The sequence below is a fragment of the Stegodyphus dumicola genome, chromosome 1, assembly GCF_044657685.1.
Source record: "Stegodyphus dumicola isolate Sdum_Otavi_A_Nest chromosome 1, ASM4465768v1".
In the NCBI taxonomy this organism is placed as follows: domain Eukaryota; kingdom Metazoa; phylum Arthropoda; class Arachnida; order Araneae; family Eresidae; genus Stegodyphus; species Stegodyphus dumicola.
Genome location: NC_140768.1, coordinates 64,968,196 through 64,992,754, shown reverse-complemented (window position 1 = coordinate 64,992,754; position 24,559 = coordinate 64,968,196). Strand labels below are relative to the sequence as shown.

At 32.8% G+C, this 24,559-nt stretch overlaps 1 protein-coding gene across 1 annotated transcript; it reads right to left on the bottom strand.

The window, feature by feature from the left end:
• Positions 1-10,570: 10,570 nt before the first annotated feature.
• Positions 10,571-22,154, bottom strand: LOC118184285 (uncharacterized). Its single transcript, XM_035353936.2, has 2 exons — positions 21,884-22,154; positions 10,571-11,821 (listed from the first exon to the last, which is right to left on the bottom strand). Exons 1-2 carry the CDS (start codon positions 22,054-22,056, stop codon positions 11,254-11,256), a joined length of 741 nt encoding a protein of 246 aa, XP_035209827.1. The 5' UTR covers positions 22,057-22,154; the 3' UTR covers positions 10,571-11,253.
• Positions 22,155-24,559: the final 2,405 nt, after the last annotated feature.

Genomic DNA, 24,559 nt, shown 5'->3' with positions numbered 1-24,559 from the left:
CTCTTTTCAATCAGGTGCATTAAATTCACGATACCTTTAAATCGGAAAGGGAGCATGTACACAAAAAAAAAAAAAAAAATAATAATAATAATAATAATAATAATAATAATAATTCACATTATTCCTAGACCGTTTTAGCAGAGATTATAAATTTTATCCAACATTTCTCTGATGCATATAGAAATCAGTCAACTTTCACAGAAAAAAAAAAAAAAAAAAAAAAAAATCCAAGTGCATCAATTTTTTTTTAATTTAGATTTTCAATAAATATGTCTTAAATTACTTAAACTATCTTTCGATTACCTTTATTAAAAGAATGAAAAACATTTTTTTGAATCTACCCAAGTTCGTATCAGCATGCGCTGGATAACTCTCTACCAAGATGAAGCTTTCATTCATATCGATAATCTTCAAGTGATTTCCCTTTAAATCACTTAATGGGAAAATGTTCCATTATAAAGTTTAATTTCCAGTATATATGAAGCTTAAATACTTTTCATTAACTATAGACTGCGTTACTCTCATTTATGTAAATGGGTGCTTAATCGGTTGTAAAAGAGAGTTATAGTTTAAGAATGATGTTTAAACAATGAAATATTTCTGTTTATCTTTCACAAAGCAAACGAATTACTTAAAAAATATTCCTTAAATATTTAAAGCGTATATATTTTTTAAATCTTAAAATAAATGAAGTGAAACATTTTAATCTTTGAAAAAAATGTAAAGGAAACATTTTCATTTTAGAAAAAATATAGATGAGACGTTTTCGTCTTAGAAGACATGTAAAGTGAACATCTTCGAGTTAAAAAAGCTTTTTTTATCTTAGAAGAAGTTGAAATGATATTTTCTATGTTTGAAAAATGTAACCGAAGTATCTCATCAAAAAAGCAAAACAGAAAAAAAAAAAAAAGAAAGAAAAAAAAAGTGAAATTTTTTCGCCTTCATAAAATTAAAGTGTAACTTTTTTTTTTACATTTTGAAATTAACATAAGTTTCGCTTAGGCAAAATAAAAGTAAAAATTTTTCTCCCTAAATAAAATAAAAGTGAAATTTTTTCGGCATAAAAAATTCTAAATGAGTTTTTTTCGACTTCGTAAAATCCCTTATATTTTGAAATCTACATATATTTCCTCATAGACAAAATAAAAATGTAGATTTTCGCCCTAAGAAAATACAACGAAATGAAAAAAAGTTAAATAATTTTTTTTTTTTATTTTGTAAAATCAAAGTATAACTTTTCGTCTTTAGAAAAATGCAAATAAAATCTCCCACCTTAAAACAAAATCTAAGTTAATTATTTTTCTTCCCTTATTCTGAAAGTCACACGCGATGCCGCTTGAAGTACGCTGCGTTTTGAATGCTTCAAATCACCTATCATGTAAGGAAAGGGAGTTTCACATCTAGGTTTAAACATGTCAGTGTTCCATAACATTTCTAACATTTTCAAAAGGATGCTCGTTAGCTTTCCTCACCTTAGACATACATCATTCTCGTCATAAATTTCTCAACTCATCTGTATTCGTTTGAAATGTTTTTAACTTCCATCTAAAGCGTTCTGAAAAACATCTGAAGCTTTATCGATTGTATTTGCACCGCAAAAAAGGTAACCCATATAAAATGTCGAGTTAATCATTTTAAAAGTTTCACGTTGTTTATTTTTATATTTTCAAATGGGGTATTTAATAATCAGCTGGCTTGATGTCACTTCGAAGAGCACGTCAGTCATTCACAAATGTCTGTGAGCTTTCGAATCATTTTCTCCTGGAAATCAGAAAAATAGTGAATAGTCTTTATCTGCTTCAGCTATTCCTACGGCCATAAATGCCCCCTGAATATCGCTCCTCAATGCATATTCATGTTCCCGAAATAGATAGATCAATCTAGAATTATGGCACTCAACGGCGACCCACGATTCAGACATTCTAAAGAATGTCTTTTATGTAATGTAATTTTATGTAATGTAAAGACTTTTGCCCTTTGACTTTTGTCCACGCATCGAATACTAGTCTAACTTTTATAGTATTCCTACCCGATCTTACAACAGCTGATTGAAACATATAATAAAAATTCTTTTCGAAGGCCAGAACAGCACTTCTGAACAGTATTTAAATTTAATTGTTTTTTACAAACTTTCTTATGTTCATTACATACCCAATTATTTTCTTTCGTTTTTATACTCAAGTTACGAAATCTGCCTTTGGCTGCCGCAAAGTTGTCAATCAAAATGTCTGGCTTTTCTTCCCAGAAGAGTTTAGTGGTTTGTATACATTCCATTTTCAAATTTGAAATTACTTTCGAGTTGAGAAATAAATTCCTCATTACGTTTGGAACTATCATTATACAGATCATTTATCCCTACTGAATTGCCAAAATTGCGTTTAATTTTTCATTTAATGCGGCACAACATTCAATTTTCACAATAGAAACTCTTTGTTTAGAATAATTTAAATCCAGCAAAGGAATTCAATATTTTCAGCAACCTTTCCGAAGAGGGTATCTATCAAAAACAGAGAGAGATTTGTTAAATTGTTCCTTTTTCTCCCAAATAAATATTTCAAAAATATTGCGCTCCAACAAGAAGACTTAGTTCGTTTCCTTATCATCTACTTATTTGACAGGACTTATCATCTACTTATTTGACTACCTGCATCAGTTTTTTATTGATACTTTAAACTGTGAGCCTGAAATAAATTCCGTTTTACTTCAATAGTAATTTTCTTTTCAGGATCACTTGAATTGCAAAGAGCAAATTGCAATACATCACACATTTTCTGTATTGGCACTCTCGAACAGAAAAGTACACACTGCTGGACTTTCTTGCCTAATGTTGGGCAATTTCATTTCTACGGTCAATTCCTTTTACAAGAAACATCTCTACGATGCATTATCTAACAAAATGTTAACTTCTTTATTTTGAGAGCTCCCATATAACTGCTGAACATGTTTCACGTAGTATTTCACAATCATTTTCATTTGTGCGTGCTACCGAAGTCGCTTTGACTGTTGACCGTGATAACTCTTAGGCAATTAACTACTGCCGGTCAATAGTTCGCGTGTGTTCTAAGGCGCCTGGCTGTAAATTCGTAATAAGCGTTAATTTGCAATTACCAAAGTCAAAATTCTTGCGGTTTTACAGAGCTGGAAAGGAGGCAGATGAAACGGTAGGCTTAACACACATCATTTCGCTATGCCGGCATTTGCAAATGCTACAAATACTTTTGCCTTACTCTGTATATTAATGTATTCTTTAGAAAGACAGGACTAGCAGATTCATTTTCCCCAAGGGACAAATATCGTCCCTTGATCGTGATAATTTTCAGGTTCTGTACGAAATATACATTTTTTTCACATCAACAACAAATTCAGTAGTAGTAGGAATATTCGAATATATATCTCCCGCTATAATCAGTTTTGTTTTTATTTAATCATCCATACCTTTGAGAATGTTTCTGTAAAGAATTAAATTTAATTTCCAATCACGCATCTAAATAGCTTGAATTTAATTCTCTAGTTAAGTGCTCACTTTATTCACGACACTGAATTTCAATCTTAAAATAATTTGAAGTAAATGATTTGACCTATATGGAGGCACTGGATTCGATAACTTAGATATTTCGTTTCCATTTTTCGGATGGGTTTTGCGACAAAATTCAAATGGCAAATTTCATTGGATCAATTTTAACAATATATGATATAACAGACAGCAGTAACTGCTCAGATTTATTCCGTTATTTTCTAAGCCTTGAATAGCATTTCGCAGTCTGAATAAAATCTGTGTATTCATATAGTGCCAGATGATTTTCGTACTGGACTTAAGTTTAAAAGTCTTGTTATACACGCATCTATAATACACTAGTGGACAAAAGTAAGATGTGGAAAATATTTTCCCACTTTTCTCCTAATACCACACAAAACCTGGACAGTTGGTGTCCATATAATGTCACTGTGGCGCTCGTGCAGGTGAGATGAGTTCATGTATTCTTGTGGGCGTCGCTATGCCAGCAGGAGGTATAAAAGTCCGTTTCCAGCTGCTCAGCTCATTCCGCTGTGCAGCACAGTAATGAGTTTTATTGTCTCTCTTGAATAATCTTGTTATTTTGCTGTTTTTTCCATGAAATGAGTACACGTCATCGTAGACGAAGGTATGAGATGTAGAATCGTGGATAGGTTTGAGGCAGGCCCCCAAGCACAGGTTGCAAGCGAACTGGATGTTACACCAATGGTCATCTCTAATTTATGGAATCAGTTTAAAAACAGCGGGACAATGTCCAGAAGACCAGGACAAGGTCGCCCGAGAGCCACAACGACCATCGACGACTGGTATTTGATACTTTCAGCCAAGAGCTAGAGGACGTCTACAGCCACACAACTCTCTTGTCTTCTCGCTACTGCCACAGGAACATCAGTTTCAAGGAAGACATTTGCTAGAAGGCTGCATGGGACAGGAATGTATATCAGAAAGCCCGCTATTTGCATGCCACTCACTTGCTCCCACAAAAGAGAGCATTTACACTGATGCATACAACACCAACACTGTACACAGCTTCAATGGGCTAATATTCACCTCATGGATGAGTCTTGATTCAGTCTACAACCTGATTCTCGGAGGTTATTGATGTGGAGGGAACTTAGAGCCGTATACACTCCCAGCAATATCATGGAAAGAGACCATTATGGTGGTGGAGAGTGATGGTTTGGGTAGGGATCATGCAAGATGCCCGCACACCGCTCCACGTGTTTGACACTGGTTCCGTGAATGCCCAGAGGTAAAAGGTGGAGATCTTAGAGCCCAATGTGAGACTTTTCATGGGTGCTGTTGGCCCTGCGTTCATTTATATGAATGAGAATGCACGACTACATAGGACGACAATGCATGACAATTACGACAATGCATGACAATTACGACAATGCACGCCCACTTGACCTACGTGTTCGCGCATAGTCGTCTATGATGATTATCTGGAAAGCAAGATGCCCGCACACCGCTCCACGTGTTTGACACTGGTTCCGTGAATGCCCAGAGGTAAAAGGTGAAGATCTTAGAGCCCAATGTGAGACTTTTCATGGGTGCTGTTGCCCTGCGTTCATTTATATGAATGAGAATGCACGACCACATAGGACGACAATGCACGCCCACTTGACCTATGTGTTCGCGCATAGTTGTCTATGATGATTATCTGGAAAGCAAGTATATTCATCGAAGGAATTAGACAGGTAAATCTCCTGACCTTAATCTTATCTAACATGCTTGTGATGCTCTTGGGAGCACTATTGCAATACACCAACACCACCCAGAAACAAAGTTAAAAACTGCTCTGGTAGAAGTGGGTGCGACTTCCATATGCACTCCCAAACTCTCTTGTTAACATCATGGCTACTCGTTGTGCCTGCTGTCTGTCAGAGGCTACCACACACCATACTAGCCGCATTTTCACTGCCATCTTTAAACCTAAAGTCTGGACAACACTGAACTTTAAGCATAACTAATGGTTGTTCTGTACATTTTATTTTCATACAATAAGCTATATCTTTACCTAATAACGAGGTAACACAAGGTCCGATTTCTAATCTAAAAGTTTCCCAAAATGTTCATAAACTAAAACAACTGACCTTTTCTTTTAGTTTATTCCGCTTTCAAGCAGTTTCATAGTGTTAGCTGTCTCCCGTCTGGTGGGGCATCTCACCTTTATCAAAGATTCGATATTCATTTTGAACAATTCAGTTCGAACAATAAGTATTCAGTTCGCTAAATAAATACATTAACTTCACTCGGTTCGCGATTTACAATTTGTAAAGCTCTAAGCCGTTTTACGACACCATAAATGATGGAACCAAAATGTTCAAGTTCAATTTCGGTTTAGTATTTCAACATCCGGTCAAATACAACAGTTTAAATTTCGCTTGTCAGTCAACCGAGATCGATTCAGTCAAAACGTTAATCCAGACTTTTATTGACATCACGGATATAATACACAACGAAAAGGAAAAACATACACAGGGTGGTCACAAAAAATTTCCCCGATAGGAACCTCTAGAGCTCAATCAGTCAAAAGGAAATTTCAGATATTGTTATTTTAAGCCATGCGCTTGAAATAGTGATAATTTAAAATAATAGAGCTCTCACAGTTATGGTTATTTAATGATGCATATTTTCAACGTAATACATTTTCAGAGGAAAGCATTGTAAAGAACTTATGGCAACATAAGAGTGAAAAAGAGAAAACATTTTATTGGAATTAAAAGTTTTCAACTCGCTCACTTTCTCAGACGATAGTACATTTAAAAGATTGTTGACACAAGGGACGAATGTAGGACAGGAGGAATCTGCATAAATTTTCATTTTATGGCATTTTTCAATTCTGGCAAATCTCCTGGATTTGAATAGTACATCTTAAATTTCAGATAACCCCAGTTCAGAACCAGAAATTCATCAGATTGAGGTTGGGAGATCGCAGTGGCCACGAAACTGCAACGCTATGAGAGATGACTCCGGAGTGCTGTTGCAGCACTTGCCGAACGCATGTGGCGACATATGGAGGAACACCATGTTGCATCCATACGATGCCATTAACGACATTTTGCTACTGCAATTCTGGAATTACATGATTCTGCAACTTTCTTGTATACTGAGTACTTATGGCATATGTTTCCATGCTTGTGGAAATAACTTGTTCGGTTAAGTACCGAACAAGTTCAAGTTCGTTTAAGTACGAAGAACGAATGTGCTTGCTATGCCGTACCACACAAACTCTTTAGTTTGGTACAAAAGCTCTGGTGCCACATCTTGAGTATTTTCGTCTGCCAGGTGAATGCAATTCTTGGAGTTTACGTCCCCAGTTAAGGAGAAATGCACCTCAGCCTTCCATAATACCCCGCTGCGCCCACCTGCCACCTTCATCATATCTTTTTGAGGTTGCATCTGCAAGCGCTGGATTCGATAAGGAAACATCCGGGAACAAAGGGCAGAAACTTGAAGACTTTGTTTTTTGGTACATCTAAACTGAGGGTAACCCTTCTTGCAGTATATAATGGACCTGCGGTAATCGTGTTATGCTCTTCAACAGGAACATAGGTCCTCCAGATCGCGGTCCATAACATATGATGTCCAGTTTCATCAAATTATAACCATATCACGTACAGTTTCTACAGAACATGGACCTCGTTTTGGCTCAGTTATCGCTAAACCATCGATCACGAGCTACTAGTAGCTCGCGGGGACATTTTCGGTAGATCTCGTTAAGGCTCTGTTTGGCTAGTGTTGATTCCTCTACTGAGGCCGCACAGACGGTATAGTTGTTAGGGGAGCCTGACTGCGATACCAAAGGGCCTGGGTTCGAATCCCAGAGAAGGCATGGATGTAAATTGTCTGTCCCTTCATAGAAGGCAAAGGTGTTCCACCTGTTGGCTGCCTCCATAATAAAGAGACCACCACATCTGGCCTTAGGAGTGGCCAATGCCGGCATAGGCAAGTGCCCGCCATTAGAAAAAAACAATTCCTTCACTGAGCTGACGCTGACGACTGCTTATTTCTCCCGCGCAACTCCCATTGTCAGTCTCATCTCGCTGTAGTTCGCTGTATACACGGGAGGTTGTGCACATTATGTTTTTCGTGTGCATATTAGACATCTGCTAACTTGGATAGTTTGATTTAAGCATAGGTACTAAAAGATGGCGTATTCAAACAAAAAGCAAAAAATGTATGACTTTCATTCGGAATGAGCAATCGATTATTGCTTTACCTAGGTAAAGGACAAATGTGCATGTTTACGTACATCGTTCCAGTGCCGTTTACTAATGCGCGGATCAATTTGCGCAGGGAAAAGGTAGGCGTTTGCTTAGAAAATTTCGAAATGTTTTCACTGCTACCGTAACCGTGTGAGCTCTTTCGTTTTAAATCATCACAATCTCGAGCGTATGTCTTCAAATAATAATATCTGAAGTTTCATTTTGATTGGTTGAGCGGATAGGTCGCTAGAGGTTCATATATCAGGGATGTTTTTTATGACCACATTGTGTACTTGTGTTTATGACCACCCTGGGATGCGCTTTACATTCTTAGTTAAAGGATACGTTAGTTAAGTAAAATTCACTAAAGTTGCATAATGACTTAATTCACTATTTTACCTAAGCTTGATTTTCTTTACTATCTTAAATTTCTCTAAAAAACTTCAGACGCTCAGCTATCTGGAGCCCGACCTTTTAGTTTCTACATTATCACACACTGTTATCATTTTCAAAATGAAGAACAATTACGAATTCCTTTTTCGTTTTAAGAAAATTTGGACAAATTTTATTTTACATTATGAATTGTAAAAACAAAACCACATACCACTTATAAATGACTTCAGTGTATTGTTAAAACGTTTAAACAGAAATTATCAGTGAAATACCTAAATATAGAAAGCTACCACATATTCAAATGTAGTCACTCTATCTAATGTACTATTACAACATCCCTCTTAATAACAGATAAATTTCTTGGGAAATTTAAGACAAACGTATCCTTAATCTTTAAAGCTTCAAATTATTTTAATCTTTAAATCTTCAAAGATTAAAGACACGTATTATTTAATCTTTAAATCACACTCTTGAATTAAATTCAGACAAATGTTAATAGTTTTTAAACACAGTTTGCGTCCATGACTTATTTATCTTAACTCATATTTTAATATATGCAAGGAATGATTAAGGAATATTGATTAAAGTGGATAATGAACTAAGAATTTGTGAAAAAGAAGATCAAAATTTTGATTTCGAACTTCTGAGCAAAGGTAAACTATATCTTCTCTTTATTACAAAAAAATGCAAAATTTAATATTTTTTTATTATTTTAAATTTTTAAACGTGTAAACATTTTAAATTTTATATTAAGATTTTTGGAGCAAATTAATCTATCTAAGTATATTTAAAACTAGGAAAGTAGAAGATAGTTCACATAATTGCATAAATACTATCAAATAAAGTTTATTTTAGCATTCCAGAAGCATGAGCAAATAAACGACAAAAAGAATGTAGAAAACTAATAGCTTCTTTTCAAAATTAAAATTTTCTTAAACTTTTAATAAAATATGACATTAGGAATGAATGTAATTTGAAAAGTTGAAGATGTTTACTCGGGATTTTTATAAGCAGTTGTTGGCAAAATGTAGGGTGGCACTTATCTCCTAGCACTTTGTTTATTTAATAATTTATATCTCTAATTTTGCTTTCCAAAAGTTTTATTTTAATGTAGGTTAGAGTTTAAGAATAAGAAGTTTTCTTTTTGTTACTATTTTAAATAAATGAACGAATGATATTTATTTAAAATTACTAATACGAATTAGTAAATAAGCATTTTAATGATAAATAAAAGCCATTAAAGGCTAAGAAATGAATTTCGATAAAGGTATTGATAATGTACAGGAATTCTTTAAAAAATTAAGTATGAGAAAGATATATATCATAATTTTGTAAATATTCTGAATGTCATTATTCAAAACAATTGTAAATGGAAAGTTTGACTGTCAATAAAAGGCATTCAGTAGCACTTTTATCTATTGTGTGATGATGATTATATATTGCATGAATTGATTTATGCATAAGAATGACAAAACGCATTGCAATTTGCTTAATCGGAAGATTTTGAAACTGAAGCCATAAGCTCATTTGCCTTCCTTAAATGAAAATAATTCATGTTCATCTTTGAACAGAAATTTTAGCTACAATTAAAATTAAACTTTTCTGCACATTAGAGTATAATGCTAGAAATTTCGTTTCGAAAAATTATATTTTTTTTTTTTAATTAACGATCGCTAGATAAGGACGTAAAGAAAATAATGAGCGTTTTTAAAACAAAAGAGGCTATTAATCTCGAAATGGGATTTTACATTGGTTCACTATAAACGGCATATGATTTTTCAAATTGTGCCACCAAATTTTCTTCCTGCTTTATTTTCAAAGAAATTAAATAACGAAGACTCTGGATGCATGTATGTACATTCCTCGCATTGTGGGGGAAAAAAAGGACAGCAACTAAAGCCACCAAATTTTCAATAACGTAGTCCTTCATCCAATCACGTGAGCCTGGAAGACCGAATTTCAAATTTTATATTTTATTTGTTTTAAAACCTTAATGAATTTTTTAGACTGTTCCCCTTTGGAAAAATTTAAGATGTTTTTCTTACAATTTTAATTAACAAACTCGGCGTTATGAAAGCAATGTGTTGCCGTGGCAGGAAATAAAGTACTTTTATCTTTCACGCGCTAGCGTTTAGCCATTTAGTAAAGCCTAAGATACTTTCAGATTTAATTTGGAATGTCCCTATGTAATAAACTAAGCGATTTAAAAGCAATAAGTACAGCTTTTAAGAAAAAAAATTTACTTTTTAATATGATTGATTTAAATAAACATATATTAAAATCATAAGATATCTAATTAAAAGTATTCAATATTTTTTATGGAATTACACTCATTAAAATCATTATATACTTTTCCTTCTTTATGATAACTATTTGAATAGTTTATAAAGAAATAATATAAACTAAACTCAGTGGCATAACAACTCTAATAGGCCAAGGCCTGCAGTGCCCGAAATCTGCTTTCTTGACCGTGGACTCCGGGGTGCGTAAGCATATGCCCTGAACAAGTGGTCAGCTTGGTTTCAGGACCCCCAGTGTTTAGTCCCCAAACGAACTTGGTACTAATTTTATCGACCCAAGTGATGGAAATCAAGGGATGAAAGGCTGAGTGGACCTTCCCCAGCCCGGAAATCCAACCTCGGAACTGTGGTGCTGCTCAGCGATGAACTGTGGTGCGATGAGCCACTGCGCCACCGGGGCTCAAAGAAATAATACAGTGAATATAAAAATATGTATGGCAACCTCTAATACTCTGCCTGGAATTCTAAAGATATGCTGTTTATAAATATTTTATAACTTTGCTGTTGAACTGAATTTTATGTAGCGTGTGTGCGAAGAACATGATATTTAATAAAGTTAACACATAAAAAGTTAAGAACTAGATTTAAGGCAGTAACTATTTTTAATAAATTACGTAATATAACATACGTACGTTTCGTAAAATAATAATCACACATAAATTTTGAACTGTTTGTATAAATAAACATAAGTAGCGACGAAAAATTCAAAATATAGTATGAGAGGAATTTAAAGCAAACCTAACCAATAACAATCAGAAATGTGAACTTTTCGAAAGATCATAAACGCTGAAAACTTTAATGCAAAGTTTCAAGTAAGTTAAGCTGTTAATTTTAATTATATCTCTAGACGCAAGTATGATTTGAGATGAAAAGGAATATCTAACTTATTGATTCCTGAATGCCAGGCGTAGGACTTTGCAAGCGCTACCCTAACAGCACATCTGCTCAAGTGTTTCAGTGTTCTGGGCATCACAGGACCCTCCGATATATTTTTAAATATACAACTATACTGCTGGCAATGCTTAAGCACCTTCTTCCAGCACTTTTTGCGACAAAAGGAACTTTTTACTTCTTCAGAGATAGTATGGGTTATTTCATGCAGTCGCACATATGGTGTTGGCCGAGCTCTCCAACATAGAAAGAAACAATCAACCATGTCTGATCTCTGTTGTGGCGAGTTCCGTGTAGCAAACATCAAAAGAAATATAATAACTTCGTTAATAATGTACTTTCTGGATGACTGCGTTTCAAAGTTCTCATCATCTGACGAATTTTCATTACATTTATTTGCAGTGAAATGATGAGCAGGAACGTCATCGTACGTATAACGTAGAAAATTGCAACATAATGTCTCGTCTTTTCTTGGCATCTCGTTGTAACCCAGATTGCAGTCAAAAATGAATCTGAAATAGAAATGTAACTATTATGCAAATAGTTGGTATTATGCAAATAGCTAAGATTTCTCAGTTGGAAGTTGTCCCACAACTTAAATCAAATAATTTATATACTACAGAAATAAAATGAAAAAAATTTGTTGCTAATTTTTGTATATTTAAAAACGTCTGCGCTATAGGAGATGAAGATAAAAATTTTATGGAGGTTGAAAATTTAACAGAATATGCAATAAACTTATTAATTTTTCTTGTAAATTTAAAAATATGATTTAATTCCCCCCCCCAAAAAAAACATGTTATATGCATGAAGGCTTCAGCAGAGAAACGTTTCGCTTATTCCAAAGCCAAAAATACAGTTTAATCACATGAAATTATATTAGAAAATTAGTCTATGGTAATACGAAAAGACACATAATTTATTGTTATTTGTGTAAAATTTTATCTTATTAAATTGTATCTTTTTATTCAAATGGCAACTGCTTGATAATTTTTATCATCAACTACTCATTTTGTTATTGAATGCAATACCTTGATTCTTATTTTTTTTTTTTTTTTTTTTTTTTTCATTTGACACATTTTTTTTTTAAATTAGTCGTAGTCGTTGTAAGTGGGTGCTAAATTATTTTTTTCACTCCCCGCGTTTTAAATGTCTTTAGGCCAAAAGGCCGATTTGCAAAGAAGGGCTATTAATTTCATTTTTGACATTTTGCGTCGTTCACTATAAAACGGCGTTTCACTTTAAAATCGTTGCTATCAAATGTTAGAGCCCTGCATTGCCTTTAAAGAAATTAAATAATGAACAATCTGCATAAATATATGTATGTTTCTCGCATTGTGAAAAAATATTTTGTGATATTGCTGCTGAATTGAATTTTAAATGCGAAGAACGTGATATTTAATAAATAAAGGTAGCACACAAAACTTTAAAAACACACCCCTTTGGGCGTAATATAAAATCTGAAAGCTTTAAAGCTATTTTATTTTTAAATTATAAAGATAAATTTTGGTGCAATGAAAATATTATTATTTAAGTAACAAAGTATCTTTCACTGCTCTTATTAGGTTTGCAAACATTAAATTTACATAAAACATCATTTTTTATTTACCCAAATTAAAACCAGAAATTTTTTTAATTCAAATTTCATTGCAAAGATTTATTTAATAAAAAATAAGATAGGAATCATGCGCATATGAATATTTAACTATATTTAATATACGGCTAATTCTTCACTTTTCCTTAACTTTCAAAAATTGAGAAAAATTTGAAAATCGTTCTTAACTTTTATTATGCCAAATATTATATGAAAAATATATTTTAATTTTTCGAGTATTATTTAGCACTTGTTCATCTGTCACTACTGTTCTTGGTAGAGTGCTGCAGTCACCAGAGTGCCTTGGTTCGTAGATCTACCTCCATTGAAAAACTCTTACTTTCCGATATATCACTTCGAAACTGTACTGTAAGGTATTTATTACACAAAACTCAAATATTATAGAAATAATTAATAATGTCCATACTTGGGGCTATTAATTCCGGCCGTCGAACTGATGAAACAAGAACAAGTAACGCCATATTCAAAGGTAATTACTAAAATACATGGCAAAGTAATTTATATACAAATATAGAATATTACGAGAAACAGGTTAAACAAAAAGTTACCACAAATATTAGATATTAAGTGCAGATCGAAAGTACAAAACATGAAAATAAATTTAGGTAAGCTTAATTTCTATTTACTCGTGATAAATTTCCACTAAAAATATCCTCCAGAATATTAAATAAAACGAAGATATTGTCAAGGGTGTTGTGGCCGCATGAACCTCATCCATGTTTTCCGAGATCGTTTTAATTATGCCGAATGTAGAATAATAACTAAAAATCTCCTTTACTTCACGAATAATGTTCATGACTATACAAAAGTTTCAGAGATGCTGTTCGAGAGCTCTGTCGAGCAGCGTAGAGGAAATTAGTATCAGTGGTTTTGGATGATTTTTCTTCACCGCTTGTGCAAGCTGTTAGTCAGGGCGACATACGTTTACTTGACTAATGTAGGATATAACACTGCCATGTAGATCAACTTGTATTTCATTAACAGCCTGGGTTTTTTCAGTAGGTTTTTCGTTTTAGGTTATTTGGATTTTTAGGATGTAATCGATAAATGGCTGCGCGATCGGGTGTCCGCTGATAACATCGCGGCAAAAACATCGCGGACGAAAACGTCGCGGAGAAAACAACGCAAGGCGAAAACGTCGTGCTACAAAACATCGTGGGAGAAAACATCGCAGTCCTAAAACATCGTGGTACAAAACATCGTCGTCGAAAATAAAGCGGTTCAAAAACTTCGCAATTTAAAAACATCGTCGTCAAAAATATCGTGGTAAAAAATAAAGTATCTACAAATCATCGCATGACGATAACATCGCAGACATGCTTTTTCCATACATGCTTTAATAACTGTAAATGAATATTCCCATAAAGATTTGTGAGCGCAAAATGTAAAGAAGGATAATTTTTACTTTCACATTTTTTATTAACTAATAAATTTTTGCTGAAAAAGTAAGAAGGAAACTTAAGCATAGAATATTAAATGCAACTTATAGATTATACTTTTCATGAAAAATTACCAGTAAAAACTTTATAAAAATGATTTATTAATGGCCTTTGTTAGTTAACTATGTCGGTTTAAAATTCTATTAATTGCTATAAGTTGCATTAATTTGCTATGCTTAAGTTTCCTTCTTACTTTTTCAGAAAAAAATTATTAGTTAATAACAAATGTGAAAGTAAAAATTATCCTTCTTTCCATTTTGCGCTCACAAATCATTATGGGAATATCCATTTACAGTTATTAACGCATGTTTGCGAAAAGCATGTATGAAAAAAGCATGTCTGCGATGTTATCGTCATGCGATGATTTGTAGATACTTTATTTTTTACCACAATATTTTCGACGATGATGTTTTTAAATTGCGAAGTTTTTGAACCGCTTTATTTTCGACGACGATGTTTTGTACCCCGATGTTTTAGGACTGTGATGTTTTCTCTTTGCGATGTTTTCTCCCACGATGTTTTGTAGCACGACGTTTTCGCCTTGCGTTGTTTTCTCCGCGAAATTTTCGTCCACGATGTTTTTCCCGCGATGTTTTCGGCTGTAACTGCGCGATCGGCACCACAATTGTAACAGATTAGTTTCTTTATGAATTTGGCTCAGGATCAGAACTTTTACGAGGTTATAAGGTATTTCTCCCGCCTTCTCAGCATGCCTTCGTAGTGTAGTGGTCAGCACGCTCGGCGCGTATTCGAGAGGTCCGGGGTTCGAGTCCCCGCGACGACATTGCTCATTTTTCGTCTCTCTTGCTTCGAAATAACCTAATGTCTCTACAAGGTAAGGAGCATTAAACACACCTTGGAGCAACATTACACTTTTCTGAGGAGTGGAGGAAATACTGGCAGTTGTGGCATTGTGCAACACTGCCATACTTTCTTCGTACTTATACGTTTCGGTAGGAATATTAAGACTCAGTAATTTGTAGATATCATAAATGTGCTCTGTTCCAAGCACATTAACTAAATGTACCTTAAGAAAAGGCACTGGCGTTCTAATCTTAAATTTGTACATATCCGTCACTACGTAAGTTAATAAGACAGTTCTGTGAAGGTTTATTTTTAAAATGTGTAGGGTTGCTATTTCATCAGGGAACTAAAGTTAAGTCCTGCAGACCTTACTAAAAAATATAGCTAGTAAAAAAATAATAAAACAAATAATAAAACAAATAAATTCAAAATTCGGGCTTCCAGGTGGCCATGTTCAGGTGGAGGACTATGTTATTGAAAATTGATGACTTTAGCTACCGTTGGTTTTCAAAATGCGAGAAATATGTATGCATTTATGCAGATTCTTGATTATTTAATTTCTTTAAATGTAATACAAGGCGATAGTATATGGTGGCAACAATCTGAAAGGTGCTACTCCGTTTATAGTGATTCAACGCAAAATGCCGTTTCGAGACTCATATCCCATTCGGGACTAACGTCCCTCTTGGGCTAACAGTACTCCAAAGCATAAATATATTAAACGTTTTCTTCCAACTTTTTGTCTCAATAAATAATTGATGTCATAATAATTTACGGAAAATGTATTTGCCGGTAGTGTAAGATTCTTTTGGGTGATGCATGCGGCCAACAAGCTGCCAGTTTGAGACCACTTCATTCAGTGATTTTGCTAAGACCTATAAACTATTTTATTAAAAGTTTACTTCATTCTTTCCTTTTATATTAGAAGAAGGCTTTAGCAATTTTTGTCTCTCTTCTCCTTTGACAATATTGCGATTTCTACAAAAGGAGTTCATCTAAAATATAATTTAGAAATTAAGGTATGAAAATGTACACTCTTCTTTAAAATATAAACAAAGCATCATGAGAAAAGTATTTCTTTTTAATCAAATTAAACATTTCTAAACTATTTCAAGGTTCTAAGATAATTTAGCAGCTAGTAGTTCTTCTTAAATATCACAGTTAGTAATATTGGAAATTTCCCTAGCGGTTACAGCCGAAAATATCCCTGCAAAAACATCGCGGACGAAAACGTCACGGAGAAAACCTCATGCTACAAAACATCGTGGGAGAAAATATCGCAAAGAGAAAACATCGCAGTTCTAAAATACCGCGGTACAAAATATCGTGGTCGAAAATAAAGCGGTTCAAAAAGTTTGCAGTTTAAAAACATCGTCGTCGAAAATATCGTGGTAAAGAATAAAGTACCTATAAATCATCGCATGACGATAACATCGCACACATGTGTCTTTCAGATCGCATAGTGACATATTATGTAACTGACTTTCATCATAACTAACAAATCGACATCTAAAAAATTGATTGCACGCTATACATGAAAATGTTAACAACATTTTAACAATAAACGGAAACAAAACAACATGTAATTTTCATTAAAACAATATCAGATTAATGAATGTAAAAGAAAATAATCTGATCATTAACTAAGCAATTTTTATAGAGGTAACCTTATGCAGTGATTTATCTTCCTTTTTCTAAGCATTTTTAGACAGTATTTTTCATGAAAAATTATCAATTGAACTTCATAAAAAAAGCTTGATTTATTAATGGCCTTTGTTAATTAACTATATAAATAAAATTGTACTAAGCTTTTTAAGTTGCATTCATTTTCTACTCATTTTCATTTTTTAAATAATTTCCTTTTTATAGAAAGTTTCCCTCTTATGTTTTCAGCAAAAATTTATTAGTTCGTTTAAATGTATGAAATACAGAAGTAAAAGAATCCCTCTTTTCTTCTTACTCTCTATGATCTTTATACGAGCATGCATTTACAACTTTCAAAACCTGAAAACGCATGCATACGATGTTATCGTCATGTGATGATTTGTAGGTACTTTATTTTTTACCACGATATTTTTGACGACCATGTTTTTAAACCGCGAAATTTTTGAACTGCTTTATTTTAGACCACGATATTTTGTACCACGTTGTTTTAGAACTGTGATGTTTTCTCTTTGCCTACTTTTCTCCTATGATGTTTTGTACCACGACGTTTTCTCCCTTGCCTTCTTTCTGCGCAACGTTTTTGTCCGCCATGTTTTCGGCGGACTTCTTCCCTAGCTGCAGTGCGTGCAACTATAACCAGAGGTAAAGAATGATACATATTCGTAATGCCATTCTGCAAGAGATTTGACCAAATGTTTCTCAATTGTTATGCCAGATTTCCGACGTACTGTGCCTCTTACTACTTAACAGCCTAGCATGTTCTATACGTATTCAGCTGGCAAAAAACTGGAGATCTTGCCGTTCAAACAAGAGTTGAAACAGCGAATATACGAACCTCATTATCTTGTTGCAAAACTACCTTAGAATGATAGTCCATGATGGATCGCACAACTGGTCGCAATATGTTATCGACATATCACTGTGTAATTATAGTTGTACGCTTGACCACAATGAGCAACTTGATACCATAAGACATATCCATATCATCATACGAAAAGTATTTAGCTGTAAGCCTCCACATAATAATGTCTTTTTAGAAGAATTGACTCGATCTCCTCTATACGTATATGCAATGGTTATCTGCCTCGATATTGAAATTAGAATTGTCACTGAAGACAGCGAGATGCCAGTCATTGACTAACCATGATGCTCGAGTTCGCTACCATTCCAAACGAAGTTGTCAGTGTTAAGGTGGCAAAGGCACATGTCTTAAAGGGCAGCTTGAGGGTAACCCTGATTCAATAATGAATCTTGAAATGATGGAAGATTCTGCAGATCGTATAGAAGGAGTTACAGCTTGCGGTTTAACGGAAAATAATGATGTACCAATTCAGGCTTGTTGGCGAAACAGCTGTTCATAGTATTTTGCAGCAACCATTACCTTTCATCGGCCGTCTTCATAGCCAGTGGCCCCTTATTTCACAACGTACTGTCTAGTCTTTACTAGAATTCTCAGAGAAATAGGCCCTATGATCAGAGTTACCATTCATTGTTTACGAAACTTTGAACATTTTTATATTTGAGAAAAATGTCCATGCAAAATTTCGAATTTATCAGACTATGTTGTATGAGTGCAGTTATTGTTACGGCAGTTATTTTTTAAGTGTCCGCCCATAACATCGAAGGAAAAACATCGCGGACGAAAATGTGAAGAAACGAGAAACAAACCCAGGGCAAAAACGTCGTGCTACAAAACATTGTGGGAGAAAATATCGCAAAGAGAAAACATCGCAGTTCTAAAACATCGTTGTACAAAACATCTTCGTCGAAAATAAAGCGGTTCAAAAACTTTGCAGTTTAAAAATATCGTCGTCGAAAATATCGAGGTAAAAATTAAAGTATCTACAAATCATCGCATGATGATAACATCGCAGATATCCTTCTGTCAGGCTTTAATAATTGTAAATGGATATTCCCATAATAATTTGTGAGCGCAAGATGGAAAGAAGGATAATTTGTACTTTCATATTTTTTATTAACTAATAAATTTTTGCTGATAAGTAAGAAGGAAACTTAAGCATAGAAAATTAATGCAACTTGTAGCACTTAATTTTAAACCGACATAGTTAACTAACAAAGGTCATTAATAAATCAGTTTTATAAAATTTTTACTGGTAATTATTCATGAAAAGTATGATCTAAAAAAGATTAGAAAAAAGAAGGTAAGTAACTGCATGACCTTATCTATAAAAAATTGCTAACTTAATTATGGGATTATTTTCTTCATTTTTGTTAATATAATACTCTTATAGTGAAAATTACTTCTTGTTTTGTGTCAGTTTATCCTTAAAGTGTTATTAAAATTTTCATGCACAGCGTGCAGTTAGTTACTTGAATGTCGAAAGTCAGCCATATAGTATTTCGTAGGGTTTGGATTTATTAGATTATGCCAAAGCACACTACGGCTATTTACTTAAGAGGTGGGATTCCTTAGTGGAGTACATTCTCAGGAACTGGTTCATATGCGCACATTACACTTTAGAAAAATCACGAAAATCTTCAAGCAGATTTTTTTGTTTTTGTTTTTTAGAAATAACGTATACTTGCCGTGAACCTTCTTGATTACTATCTCCCTAAGACAAACAGTGTTTTTGAGATCAATAAGCATGTGCTTTGATCATTAAGCAAGTTCACCTTATCCACACAAGATTAAAAAGATATGGAATTTAGAGTGGTCGCTTTAAATTGGATTGCTTACATTTACTTTTAGATTTAAGCCGCCTAGACGGTATAGTGGTTTGGGAAGCCGGGCTGCGACACCAAGGTTCCGCGTTCGAATCTCGGAGGAGGCAGGGTTGCAACTGATCGTCCCTCCATAGGCAGTACCTCCTACATACACCTATCATTGATTTACCTAATTCACAGTATATCTTTGTTTATTAATTTGAACAGTGAAACTAAAACTGCAGTTAATTACAGATGAAAAAAAAAATATAAGATTTATAAAATTATTAAAACGAAAAGATACTTTTGTTTGATTTAAAACATAAACTATGGAAATTAATATGCCTTCCTTCAAGATATCTTTTTCCAATAGTTTTATGCGTAGAAGCACTAAATATTTTCCTTTTACTGCAAAAATATTATTTCTGGTTACTTTAATTAAAAAATAATCATGTAACGAAGCGGACCCGGATTTTAAAATTTAGTTATGATTAATATTCAAAATCATATGTTTCTAAAGCATTTAAAATGATACATAAAAATATTACATATTCTTATTCCTAACAGTTTGTCATTTAAATACAAAAAAAATTATACTTGAAGCGTTTCAGGCACTGAAAATAAATGTCATTGTAAAATATGTGTAGATTTTATCCTTGAAAATTATATAAGGGAAATTCAATTAAGTTTTTATTTCATTAAATTTTATTTTTAATTAAAAATTTACAAGAAAAATTAGTCGCTTCAGAGTTGCTAGGCAGAGAATTCAGAGGACAAAGAATAGCCGCAAAATAGAATCTCACTCAGAAATATTAATTTAAATTTCGCTACAGATTTCTAGAGCGCAAAAATTAAGATATTCTGAAAATTAAGAAACACCGAAGAAAAACATTAAAATTGTCTTGGGAAGTTGGTCACTGTAAGTTCAATAAGTAACTACGAAATTATCAAATAAAATGTATATGAAAAATTAAGTAATACTTTTAAAATGCTAATAAGAAATGTCTAAGTCTAAAAGTAAATGCAAGCAATCCAATTTAAAGCGACCACTCAAAATTCCGTATTTTTTTAATCTTATCTGGATGTGGGGAACTTGTGTAATGATCAAAACCTAAGTTTATTGATCTCAAAAACACTGTCTTAGGGAGATAGTCACCAAGAAGGTTCACTGCAAGTATACATTATTTCTAAATATCAAAAACAAAGAAAACTCTGCTTGAAGATTTTCGTGATTTTCCTAAAGTGTATTGTGCATATGAACCAATTTTCTAAGAATGTACTCCACAAAGGAGGCATAATCTAATAAATCCAAACCCTACTGAAATACTATATAGCTGACTTTTGACATTCAAGTAACTGACTGCATGAAATTCAAGTAACTGTGCATGAAAATTTTAATAACACTTTAAGAATAAACTGATACAAAACAAGAAATAATTTTCACTATAAGAGTATTAGATTAACAAAAGTAGAGAAAGTAATCTCATAAATAAGTTAGCAAATTTTTTATTGATAAAGGTCATGCAGTTACTTATCATCTTTTTTCTAATCGTTTTTAGATTATACATTTCATGAAAAATTACCATTAAAAACTTTATAAAAAATGATTTATTAATGATCTTTTTTAGTTAACTATGTCGGTTTAAAATTCTATTAAGTGCTATAAGTTGCAATAATTTTCTATGCTTAAGTTTCCTTGTTACTTTACCAGCAAAAATTTATTAGTTAATAAAAAATATGAAAGTAAAAATTATCCTTCTTTCCATCTTGCGCTTCTTCCATCTCTCTTTTCATCTTGCGCTTTTATGGGAATATCAATTTACAATTATTAAAGCCTGGAAAAAGCATGTCTGCGATGTTATCATCATGCGAATGACTTGTAGATATCTTATTTTTTACCACGATATTTTCGACGACGATGTTTTTAAACTGCAAAGTTTTCGAACCCCTTTATTTTCGACGACACGATATTTTGTACCACGATGTTTCAGAACTCTGATGTTTTCTCCAACGATGTTTCGTAGCACGAAGTTTTTGCCTTGCGTTGTTTTCTCCGCAACATTTTCGTCGTTTTTGCCGCGATATTTTCGCCTGTAACCATTTTTTACGGTCCAACAGAGTATGTATTAATTTATTGATCACTGAGATTCTGTAAATTAAATGAAGATGACTTTTAAAAAGGTGTTTAACAGCTACATACGGATGGTAATATCTTAATAGTTAAATTCAAAGACATAATATAATTTCTTCGGGACAAATTAAAACTAGAAAAATATGCGCATACTTATTCCTCTCTGTAATGTGTATTTAAAAATTCAGTTAAAAATAATAACTGTATTTTAGAATATATTTAAAGGAAGTAAAATGAATATGAAAAATTTACTTACGATTTGCAAATATATTTGTTAAAAAGTTCGCTTCTGTAATCATTAACTTGGTAACCATAGCGTAGTAAACATTCCAATCCTGTTTTATCGCCATTAATTACAGCGAATGTGACAGGGCAAACATAATGGAAAATTTGTGTCCCAGGATGCACTGTTATATCAATACGATGCATGATGTTTAGAATAAAGATCTGAAAAAAAAAAAAGAAATTTAATATGAAAGGAAATGTTGGAAATTTTGTGTGAAATTTTCCAAAGAAATCCTACGTGTAATTTGAAAGATAATTATAAAAGTTAATTTTATTGAACTTATAAAAATTACTTTTAATTCTAAGCTTTACTTTGTAATTAGATGGAAATTCTATCGTGAGCAGACGATCATAAAAGATGCCACTTATAAAAATTTTTAAAAAAATCGTTTTTAAAATAAAATTTAAATTGTTCTGTTCTTCTTATTATTAAATATAGTATTTCCTAATTGACATTGTAGCGTGATTTCTAATAAAAAAATGGATTTTAAAATAGTTATAAACTTTGTTTCAGTTTTCAAAAATTCTTCATGCTATTTCTGAAATTTCTGTAGCTTAATTTTTAAATTTATATAAAAATTACCTTTTTAACTTTCAGCGAATTTAATTTGCTACCAGTTGCATTGATTTTTCTTTCTTTAATCTGTATTAAATTGTACTTTACAGTTACACAATTATAATATGCAAAAAATAAATTCTTACGTTTTTCTATTTCTATGAGTACCTAAATATGCATGTAAGGTTGCTCCCAAAACTGTTCATACACTTGCGAGTTTCAGTCAATTATTGCTTTATTCATTAACAAAAATTAATATTTGGGAATGAGAATTTTTTGATAATATTTATGAGTTTCTTTTAGCAAAAATACATTAGTTACTTTATGAACATAGTAAAAGTTTTTTTTTTTTTTTTTTTTTTTTTTAAATCAGTAGTCCAAAAAAAGTAACAGAAACGTTACCTCACAAAGTCTTTGTACACTTTAAATAAATCTGCACCCATTATTCATATTGTAGTATTTCTGTTAGTACTTTTTAGTACACCTAGCAGCATTTATGACAGCTTTCAAATGTAAGCATAGAGTTCACCTTTTTTTTTTTTTTTTTTTCCTTTTTTCTGTGTTTGTGATATCTGCATCAATGTTCCTCCATTCTTCCATCAATCCTGTTATTAATTCGATTTTCGTTTTTATATTGTGTCTTCGTAATTCTCTCCAAATGAGTTCTAACAGGTTTTAATCTAGTGAGTGAGGTGGTATTCGTTATATCATTTCTTTCAAAACTATCCTCTCATGCAGCAGCGGTAACACATTGCTTTCATAGAGTCGAGTTTGTTAAGTAAAATTAAAAGATAAATAAATATCTTACATTTTTCCGATTGGCAACAGTCTTATGATTTGAGATAAATATGTTTTATTTCGAACAGTATTACCACTGCTCCCTTTTATATCCTTAAATTTATTAATCAAAAAATGATTAAATTAAAACAAATATGAAATAAAATAATAAGACAAGTTGTAAATTCAAAATTCGGGCTTCCAGGTGCATATATACAGGTGGAGGACTACGTTATTCAGAATTTAATGGCTTAAGTTAGCACACATTCATACATGAATGTGTGTTTCTCGCATTTTGAAAAAACGACAGACGGTACCTAATTAACTTAAGCCATTAAATTCTCATTCCCAAATATAAAATGAGAAATCTTCATTCTTTAATTCCTTTTAAAAATAATACAAGGCGATAATATTTGTTGGCAACAATCTGAAAAAGGATAAGCTGTTTATAATGAACCAATGCTATACGTATTATATTAAACTGTAAAGAATCACTTATATTGATCAATTTAATTTTCAGTTTAATATTAGGAATGATTTTTGGCTTTGGTTTAACTGAAATGCAGAAGTTGAACAGATTAAATATACGAACAAAATTAAACGCTCCAAATGACATATTGTCAAAACTGAGAACTGCAGATAACTTACTACGATTTCTCTTTTAATTTGTAAAGTTCATTTCAAATTAAAGTACCAGAATCGTGCCAAGTTGTAAGGATCTTAAGTTTTACTAACGTTTATTTTATTTTAAATCTTTACTATCACTTCTTATTTTCTACTTCCGGCCAGAATTATAAGCGTGAAGGATTTTATGCAAAGTTGTCTGGCGAACGCCAAGTATTTAAGTGTGGCCTTTTTGCCAAGACGGAGAGAGGAAGCAGTGAGTTCGAAGCAGGCCGCTAACCTTAGAAGTTACGCAGTTGCTATTTGCCTTCCAGGCCAGAGGTTTTAATCCTCTTGATAAATTAAACGTATTGTCTCTGTGCTACATACGCTTCCTGTTATTATAAGGCCAATCTTATTCTAAAGTTAAATTAGAGTTTAGTTTTATTTTTATACCTTTTACGTTAGACCCCGAGTGGAGGGTCATTGTATTCCGAAGTACGGAAGTCATTGTATATAAAGAAAAATAAAGGGTCTTGTATACCCTTCGTCTGTATCCTGTCTACTTACTACAATTAGTGAACATAGCTTTAGTAAGCTCTCTGTTCCTAGTCAGGTCATTGTATGTTTCCGAAGAAGGTTAGAAGAAACATTGAACCTGATAAAGTTACTTCTTTGATTTATAATTAAAAAGTGTGTCTATTCATTATT